Source organism: Camelus dromedarius, chromosome 9, assembly GCF_036321535.1.
Source record: "Camelus dromedarius isolate mCamDro1 chromosome 9, mCamDro1.pat, whole genome shotgun sequence".
NCBI classification, from domain to species: domain Eukaryota; kingdom Metazoa; phylum Chordata; class Mammalia; order Artiodactyla; family Camelidae; genus Camelus; species Camelus dromedarius.
This window is the reverse complement of record NC_087444.1, coordinates 22785814-22796280: the sequence shown is the minus strand read 5'-3', so window position 1 is coordinate 22796280 and position 10467 is coordinate 22785814. Positions and strand designations below refer to the sequence as shown.

Below are 10467 nucleotides of genomic sequence, written 5' to 3'. Positions count from 1 at the left end.
AGACGGCTCCGCCCTCCTCAAGATGGCGCTGCACTCAATGCGGAAGGCGCGTGGGTGCTGGACCTTCATCCGGGCACTTCACCAAGGACCCGAAGCTGTTCCCGCTCCCCAGGTAACAGAAGCTGGCCCTCTCCCGCCGTTTTCCCATCCCGCTATGTCCTTCTCATCCCCCTTTCCTCTGCTTGCTTCTTCTCGCTTCCCTTTTCCTCTGGAGAGTACAGAGCCCTTTCCTTCCTAAGGTCGATTCGCCTACGACTGCCCGCCTACTCGGAGCGTGGCGACGTTGCAAGTATGCGCGGTGACGTAACGCGCTCCTGCTGGGAGGAGCGCGCCGTCGTTTGCCCACTCTGCCTCAGCCTCTCGACCTGAGGGCATCGCACGGGCGCTGTTGCCGGGCAACGCGGGAAGCCGAGCCCTGTGTGAAGTTTTCAGAGACCCGAGGGCCAGTCTCTCCCGGACTGCCCACCTTGTGATCCTGTTGTTGTTTTTAACTCTCCTTTCCCTAACAGCAAGCCAACGGTCCGGCGGAGAAATTAGGGAAGACGCCTCGTTAGGAATTGGGCCGTTTAAGTAGGTGCACCCTCTTGACGCCCTCTCTCTGGCAATGCGGTACTTGAGCAAGTGTCAATGCATCTTCCACTCTGATTTCTCCTCATTGCCCCGAAGTAGACGTGTATCAAGGAGGTTTTATGACGGAATCTCAGCAAGCTGCCAAAGGCGTCTTTTTGTCCTGGCAGCACTGCTGTTACTGTTTCTCTGTCGGGCTGAGAGCATGGACACGGCTTTTAACCTGTCCCGTCAGTATTTAGAATTTTACCCTCATGGCAAAAAGAAAAAAAAATGTATATTATTATAGATACATATAATCTCTTACCTTCATTCAGATATTTGTTTCAGCCAGATATTTGCTAAACGTCTTCCAAGTGCAGTCTCAGTAGTAGGCACTTTGCCAGACATTTCTACATTTCTTTGGAGATAACTCCTGGGAACTAAGGAGATACTTGAGATTCTGTGATTATTAGGTGATTTCCTGTCATCTTTGCATATTCATAGTCTTAATGTGTGTGAGGATTTCGTATGGTAACTGGTGTATTGGAGAGAGTACTAGACTGAAAGTTAGGAAACTACAAGTCAAGGGATTTGTCTGCCATTTGCTAGCAGTGTGACATGACAAGTCACTTAATCTTGGTGGGTTTATTTTCTTTAGCAAAATGGGTGGAGGAAGGGTTGAACTGATTGACAACGTTCCTTCAAGCTTTGGAAATTCTATTGCTCCATGATTATGAAGTCAAAAAGTAAAGCAGTAAGATTAATTATGAAAACCAAGATTTAAGTTCAACTTGGTTTTCTAATCATCACATAAATTACTTAACTTTCTGTGCTATGTGTTCTTCATGGATGTGGGCCTCAAGATTCTTGGAAGGATAAAGCATATTAAACTAGAAAGCTATTTGTTAACAAAACAGCTATTTAAATGTTATTTTAAATTTCAGGCAGCAATGTTAGGTAAGAATTCATTCAAAATTAGATAATACATCTAATACTCCACTGTTTGAAGTTTGAGGGTTTCATTCTGTAGAACCAGAATTGGTTGATTACTATATTTATAGCTAATAGTAGCATATTAAAACCTGTGGATACAAAGTAAGTCTTAGACCCAAACCTCCTCTCATTCCAAACTCAAGAGTTGAGAATGTCATGAGAAATAAAAAATCAAGGAGAAAAGAAAAACAAATTACAGCCCACAAATACTTGCCCAAGAAAGTTTATGGCATTCAATCATTATAAATGCTAAAGAAAAAATTTCTTAAATCTCTACTATTGTTTCAGTGGCATTTATGAATACGATTATCTTAAAGTATTAATCTAGATTGTTTCAGGGTGTAGAATTTCCAGGACAGGTTACTGTTTCCAAACCTTTACTTTAGGTCTCAGTAGAATATGAATTAAATGTAAGCAAGAGCATTTTTTTGAAGTATGATCTACATATAATTTTCAGTCATTAAAAATGGTTTGAAAGACTAATGCCGTCTTTGGAAAGACCAATTGGGAAAATATATAAAATTACATTTAAAGTGAATTATAATGCAATTTGTAAATAAATATTTATGTAAATATATGTACAAGAAAAAAGACTGGAAGGAAACAACTATTCTTAAATTTTTTTGTTTTGCTTTGGTCTTCCTAAATAGTGGATTAAAAGTGATTTAAGTTTTCTTCTTTAAGCTTTCTGTGTTTTTCACATGTCCTAAATTGAAGATATATCATTTTCAGACCCAGAATAAAGTTTTAAAACATAAATCTCCAAATAAATGCATAGGCATTAATATCATCTGTGATATTTTAGATATCTGAAAGAGATAACTTGTCCCACAGTGCTGTTATTAAAATGGGCTTAGAAAAGTTATTAAAATGGCTTTAGAAAACTAAAGATTTATGGGCACTTCTCCTGTATGTATCTTCTTTTCCTCTTGAAAAGTTTCCTTTGAAGTCAAAGATTTTGTGAACAGATGCAGAAATATGTGAAGGAAGAATTGGATTCTTAAACCAGATGCATTAGACACTTTTATGATATCTCATACTCTTTGCGGAAAATAAAAAAATTATTTTGCAAGGGTGTAGTATATTGGAAAAAAACGTAAATTTGTCACGTGGATGATCCTATCAAAATCTAAGAAATAGAAATTTGCTTGTGATTGGTTTTGGCTGCGTGGTTACTTCCTGAGGTGAGAAGTAAAAGTGGGTGAGACACCGCAGTGCTTTGCTAGAGTCCTGTGATTCCTTGATTGTGTTAGTGTTTTCTTAAAAAGGCAAAATCTTGGGTAATAAGCTTGGCACTGGAGACTTTTAGTTATCTTAGGCTTTTGCCCCCCAAGGCTTGATGTAGAACTCAAGTTTAAAATAAAAACTTGGAAAAAACAGAAATAACAGTGTATCAAGTCCTACTCATTATGAAATGTCCACAGTTTATATGCAAGTAGTTTATTTTGCCAGGTGTTGCCTGACAGAAAAATATTGAAGTCTGCCGAGATGAGAGTAGTCACAGACTCAGAGGAATGAAGATCTGACATGTTATGTTTAAACGCTGATGGCATTAGGTAAATTTAGGCCTGTCATCATTGGCCAAACACAGAATCCATACTTCTTTAAGTACTAACTTATGATTGCATTGTGCAAAGAGTGAAATATTGATGACTAGCAGACTTTTGCAATAATATATGTAATCATTCAGGTGAAGTGTAAAATATCCACATTTGATCACAGTTGAACAATACACCTCATTCATTATTAGCTGTCCCAGTCTGGGTTTGGCCAGTATTAACATATTGTTCCTACTGTTAATGGCCATTAAATGTAGCCATTAGATGAAGGAATCATGCCTGCAAAAAAATAGGCAATATATTAAATTTTAATCTTGTATTTAGTTCTCACAACAAGGCTTTTTAAAAAATCAGACCCTCTTTTTTTTGGTGTATATATTTTTTTTATTGAACTATAGTCAGTTTACAATGTTGTGTCCATTTCTAGTGTACAGCATAATGCTTCAGTCGTACGTGAACATACATATATTCGTTTTCATATTCTTTTTCACCATAAGTTACTACAAGATATTAACTATAGTTCCCTGTGCTATACAGAAGAAACTTGTTGTTTATCTATTTTGTAGATCCTTCTTTTTTTTAAACATTTTTTATTTTAAAATAATTTGAGATATGCAAAATTGTGAAATTAGTACAGAATATTCCTGTCTACCCTGCACCAAGCAGCTTCTTCTTGCATAATCATGATATAATTATCAAAGTCAAGAAGTGAACTTGGGACAATTTCAAATTTCACATTTTCCCGCTAGTTACTTCCTCGTCCAGGACCAAATCCAGGATCCCACGTTGCATTTAGCTGTCATGTCTTTTCCAATCATTGTCATGTCCTCAGTCTTTAATGACCTTGGCCTTTTTGAAGAGACTTGCTTAATTATTTTGTAGAATGTCTCTTAATATGGATGTGTCTGATGTTTTATCACAATTAGACTGAGGTGATGGATTTTGGCAAGAATACTTCAGAAGAGATAGTGTTCATAACAAGGCTTTAAGGTAGGTGTTAACACCTTATTTTGAGCAGACGAAAATAGACTTTAGTTAAGTTACTTGCCTAATGTCTCAAAGCTAATTAATTGTGAAATTAGGGTGTTAAAATTTACTGTTGGCATTTCATTCCAGATTTTGTAGTTAGTATTTGTTTTTATAGGTTTCTCTGATCATTAAATTGGGGTAGTGTTCCCAGTGACTTTTCCCTTAGCTTTTCTCTGCCGAGTTCATCCATCCAACATGCGATGTGAGCTATAATCAGCCTGGAAAGCCATCAGGAGCCGCTGTGGCCATCTGGGAATTTTACTTGATGCTAACTGCCAGTTTGATCAGGCTGCCATATCTCCAAGTGCTTTTCTTAAATGGCACATAAAAGTGTTTTGTGGACCCACTCTAAAGCCCCTTTTAAGCTCAGTCTATGAGTCCATTTGTTTAAAATACTCTTTGAGTTGATTTTCCTTGTGAATTGACTTAGCTTATTAGAACCAATAATATTTCAATTCTTGGAAAATGTCTTTGAGTGGCTAATGAAAACTACTGATGATAACTGCTGAAAATATAGAGGAGGAACAGTAGGTAGACGCTGAGCATTTATCCTGGCAACTGTTATAGCAGCCACAGCCGGGAAATGCCGAACAGCGTGAGGCTGCTGACCCCAGATCCTTTCCCAGTGTATCTGTTGCATGGCCGAAGGTTACAGAGAACTGTGTGCAGAGGACCCCTTTTTATATTCTTTTTCATCATAGGCCATTCCAAGGTGTTGAATATACTTCCCTGTGCTACACAGTAGGACCTTGTTGTTTATCTATTTTATATTTAGTAGTTAGTATCTGCAAACCGTGAACTCCCCGGTTTTGGATTTCTTAAGATGAAGTTTGAAAAATACTTCAGCTTCCTTAAATATCCAGGTGAATTTGTTAACTTAGGACCGCATGCAATGGATGAATTATTTTTAAGGAGCTGCTCTGTAAATGAGTTATTTGGGAGTTCTTATTCTGTTGTGTATGTTTTTAGTCAATAAAATGCAATATTTGTTCTATTTATGTTAAGCTGTGTGAGTACTTGAGATAATGGCAGTCAGTTTTCCTTCCTTCCTTCCTTTCTAACTTCTTTCTTTCATTCCAAATACAGAAATACAGATTACTTCTGCATAATATGCTAATGTTTGTGCCCAGAGATGATGCTTTGACCTCATTCTCAGTCACTGCTGTGACTAACTTGGCCTCTAGCCTCCTCCCAAGGAGCGCTTACTCCAGTTCTGCTCATGATCCTATTTTACCACCACCACTCAGGGGTTCAGGAATTTCTCTCCTAGAGACTGCAGCACAAGGCCTAAACTTTCTTCCTGAATTTCCACAGGAGAAATATACTCACTTGGGATAGAAACTGCTCTGCCCACGTGAGACACTAGATGCAGGGAGATAATTTATAGGCACAGGGGTGATAAATGGACTCCAGCTTGGCTGAATTTAACTCCATTCAGGCATTTACAGTTTTCTCTCTATATCATTACTTAGCAATACTCTATCTTTTATGCCGAGTCAGAGGCTTAACACTTTTCCTTAACTTCCTTACTTATGGGGTGAAGCAAGGTCATATGTAGGTTTGTACCACCCCATCATCTGACTTCTAATGGTCCTGTAATCACTGACCAAAATTCATCTACTGCTCTTTTTTCTTGGCTCACAGTCTTCCTTGCATTGAACCTACTTCTGGTTGGCTAAGAACTACCCTTTTGACTGCCTCTTTGTGTCTTCAAAAGTGCAGTTGAGCTACCCTGGTTTCTAACCCACAGAGATTCTCACAGCTTCCACTTCTACATTCCCTGCCCTCCAGGCTGGGACACCAACCAGCAGGCAGACAGAGATGTCAGTTTCTCCTTTGCATTCCTGTCCTGGTGTTCTGGCTGTGACTCATTATGGCGCCAGGCAACTCCACTGTGGATAGAGCTCTGAATGACCTTGGATATGTCACTGCTTGTTTCAGGTTCTTGGACTAACAGTTGTAGATTTTTCATCAAGGCATTTGAAAACAAAATAAAATAATAAATATCACCTTGTGAAACATTTTCAAGTGGGATCTTTTATTTTCATTAATAATAATACCCTGTTCTAATAAAACACTTCGTAGTCTTCAGAATGCATCACGTATTCTTATTTAATCTTGAGGACGACATTCACTCTTTAGCCATCTAAAATTTTTACTCACTGATTAAATTTTCATTGTGTCTTCTCTTTTTTTTTTTTTTTTTACCAGCTTTGTAGCAATGATGAACCTAAATAAGTCAATACCAGTATTTTTTAAAGTTTTGGTTTGGTGGACATTATTTTCTTATTTGTACTAAAATTGATTTCATGTTTAATTCATTTTTGGGCCCTAGTCTGATAGGACTGTGTTAATTTCAGATATTACTGCATATGGTGATGACAGGGGGAGGTGATACCAGCACACATTTATTGGATGCTTACCGTATAGCAAGCATGTTTGAGGCACTTGACATCATTAGGTCATTTAATCCTTGCAACCTAATGAGGTCAGTGTTAATATTACTCCCGTTTTATAGATGGGGATACCAAGAGGTTAAATAACTCACTCATGGTCACATAGCAAGTATTAGAGCCAAGATGTAAACCCAGGTAGTCTGATTCCAAACTCTGAGTACTAATAGTAATAAAAAGCCATTGAATTCTGAAACAAATTACCTGTGTTAATATGCTGATAACTGCCATGCAAAGTTTTACATCTGTTCCATGGAAGCCACTTATATTTCTTGCCATGGTGACATGCAGAGTAGAAATTATAAATCATCCTTTGTTGTTGCTGTTCCTACAGTCTTGTTTGGCTCAGTGAATTATGAGAAAGGAGCAAAGCTGTCTTGTAAATTTATCTCCATGTCTCTATTTGGCTATTGCCACTAGGATTACCCTGTGTAAAATAAGGGCTTTTAACACGTAAGTCCCAAGGTGCATGTAGGAAGTTCTGTTTATACACAGTCTATAGCTGAAAGGTCAACCAGTGCACAGCCTTGCAAGCAGAGGGGAGGTGGTGAGTGCTGAAGCTTATGGATGGCCAGGAGACCACTATCTAGGGTCTAGTTGGGATTTATGGCTAGAGTATTTTCTTCAAAAGTAACAGAGGTGCAAAGTAGTAAGATGGAAAAGATGAAAATAATTAGTGTTGTAGGCTATTTCTGCAAGGGATAAGTAAGAATTTTATTCTAAAAGACTCTCATTCCAAAAAGTTCGCAGAAGAGTCTGAAATTCACTAATTGAACTAAAGCCAATTATTACCAATTAGTGCATTAATTAGGATACTCTTGCAGCAACATTGAACAGAATTTATTTTATATACCAGACAAAGGACTCCTCATGAACATTTCCTTATACTCTGGAGAATTCAAATGGACCATTCTATTTTATATTCATTCAGCTCCACTCTTTGCTCACTGTATTACTTTGGAACCCTCTTGGGAAGCAGGAGAATGTGATGGTGAAGGGAAATGAAGCTGTTTATTTAAATCTCTGATTTGAATTCCTGTCCTCCCATGGGGAGAATGGTCTAAGCAGCCAGTTCATAACTTTGCTAGGAGAGAAAAGAGGTCTCTTGGGCTGGGGGTGAGTGTGTAGCATGAAGGTGGACTCCCAAGGGAGATGTTAATGACCAGACTATATGGAGCCCTTGCCAATTCTGGGGAGAGAGCCAGGTTGGCCTTCTGTGGATACTGGTTACCTGGCCATCTTGGGTGTAAAGGAAAGTCCTTCCGTGCCGGCAACACTTGCTTCTCCAGTGTCTGGAAAGTTGCCAGGAAGCTGAAAGGAGCAAGGGTCTAGAGGATCAAGAGTCACCTGAACATTATACTTGTCCTCTTAAAGTTGACTGGCTTCTCACTAAGAGGAAGTGTGGTAAAGCAGAAGAGGCATGGCTATTGGGATCTGTCAGGCCTGGCTCCACTAAATGCTAACTGTGTGATGTCAGGCACATTATTTGACCTCACTACACCTCAGTTTTCTCATCTGCAAAGTATTAATAGTAATACTCACATGGTAGGAATTTTATGTGGATTTGAGATTCTACCAAATGTATAAAGTCCCTTGGCCAATGCACAGCACCTAGTGGGCCCTCCATGCTGATAATGATTATTTCTTCAATAATATATGATTCTACTCAGCGACTTTTCTACCATTACCAATCTTAATGATCTTTTGATTCCTCCCATCTCCATACTATCCTCTCCTCTCTCTCCCACCATCAGTCTGACCAGACTAACCTCCCAAAAGCAGTGCACTAATTATGTTCTTCCCTTGTTCAGAAAACTTTGGGGGCTTCTTATAAAGTTTAGACTCCTTATAGCCTCCCATTCAAGATCTTCCACAGTTTCGATCCAAAACACTTCTCTAGGCCATTGCTGACCTACATGGATCCTTTGCCCTGGAGTTAATATAATTTACAAGTTTGCTCAGAGCTATTTCCATTTACTTCTTGGTTAATGTCACTGTCTCTTGTTGGAAAAACCGTTCTTTCCATTCTAATTGGTCTGTATTCCATCATTCTTTAAAATAACAAATAGCAACAACAACAAAACTCATTTATAGGTTCCAGAAAACTTTGCTCTTAAGCTGGAAATGATTGCTCCCATTTTGAGATTTCATAAGACTTTGTACCTTTCTTACGGAAACTGACAAATCCTTCTTTATATTTTCTGTTTATAGGATAGATGCTTTAGGACAGATGGAAAGCTTGCTATTTTTTATTTAGACCTTTTATGAGAACTCCAGCAGGAGGCAGTTTATAAGAAATACATTGTTCCACAGATGCAGTCTTAGGCTGTCATTTAGCAGACCGACACCACCAGGAGTATGTTCTTAGAGGCCACCCCTCATTGTGAAAGACAGGGCAAGAAGGATTCTTCCTGTTGAGCCCTGGATATGATAATTAAATGTGTGAGAAAATGAGTTATTACTCAAACCTTTGATATAATAATTCCTGAAGCAGAAAGAGCTCAGTAAATATTTATTGAGTGAATGAATTCAGCAAAAAATAAATATAAGACATGAGAAGGTGCACACCATTGGCGTTTAGCATATTGTTGAATCTAAACCATGCACTATTTGTGCATATTTTTATGTTTTTAATTACAAAGGATACTCAGTTATTGCTGCAGTTAATAAGTGATCTTATTATTGCCCTAAGCATCCAGATGTTTAAAAGTGATTGGGAGATAATACTGGTTTCATTTCAATGATTTTCCAAGTAGGCTCTGACTTTCTAACTTGTTACTATAACTGACTTTTATTGCCACTCTAGCTCTTATTTTATTTTTCATAGTTACCTTTTCATAGCTAATTATACTGGAGTTTGCAACCTTTATATTTTATACTGAAGTTTGTTACCTCTGTATATAGAAAAGTGTAGACTCAGGATTAAGATGAGTAGATTTTATTTCGAGCAGTTTTGCCTCAAGAGACTGCCTGGTTCAATAAATGTGCGTATTAGCTATACAGGCACTGACATCGTGGTTTTCACTGCTATATCAAGAGAATGCTCTCTTCAATTCATAAAGGAAATAAAAGGCTCATCCTATCAACATTGCCTTTTTTCTTAATTGTTCATTTTAAGTCAGCCTTTAAAACAGCCTTTGAAGGTGTGCCTAGGAACTTTGCTGTATAGATCTAGTTATGCTCTGCAGAGATACAGAAAACAGCCCTAAGTTTCCCTGCACTGTTATGCTATGTAGACAGTGAGGCCACTTGTAAGCTTCCCATCCAATGCTATTTGATTTTTCTTTGCACTATGAAAACATAGTATGATTCAAGAAGAATTTATATATTCATTACAATTAACTTAAATTTTCTTCTTTTAAAGTGGCCTAGTGATGTTTTAGTGGTTGGTTAGGAAAGTTTTATTGTTATACTTGCTTACCAACTTATCATTTACATGTTCAATACAACCTGAAATCAACCTAGTATAATCGCAGACCGGTTACAGAATGTCATGTCTGTTCGGAGGGGTTTGATTGCAGCATCTTTCTGATAAGTCTGTGACTACAGTGGCCAAACATCTTGTTAAACCCAGGACCGGTTGTATCCATCAATTTTTAAAATTCTTGGAAATTCCAGTGTTTCCACACCCACACGACATCTCCCGCATTGTTTTTCAAATTCTAAAGTGAAACAGAAATGCTTTAGTAGACCATGTGTCCTTAATTTTGATTAGGAATATATTAACATATCTGTAACTCAAATAGAGACACAGCTCATCCCCTCGTCTTATTTTTCTGTCTAACTAGCAGACTACTTTTGTCAGTCTTCCATGATTCCTGTCTTCCCGAAAGTCAAATGCCCACCTTTACACTGACTCTGTGGAGACAGGGTCATCCAGCTTC

At 38.1% G+C, this 10467-nt stretch overlaps 1 protein-coding gene across 2 annotated transcripts in view; it reads left to right on the top strand.

Moving 5' to 3' along the window:
• The first annotated feature begins 7 nt into the window (after positions 1-7).
• WARS2 (tryptophanyl tRNA synthetase 2, mitochondrial) overlaps positions 8-10467 on the top strand; it is an 87349-nt gene continuing 76889 nt past the window's right edge. For both annotated transcript variants that reach the window (XR_010382254.1, XM_010980537.3), the window contains exon 1: positions 8-112. Coding sequence is in view for 1 of the 2 variants with exons in the window: in XM_010980537.3 (XP_010978839.1) it covers positions 23-112 (90 nt within the window). In the remaining variant the exon portion in view is untranslated. The remainder of the gene's footprint in view (positions 113-10467) is intronic.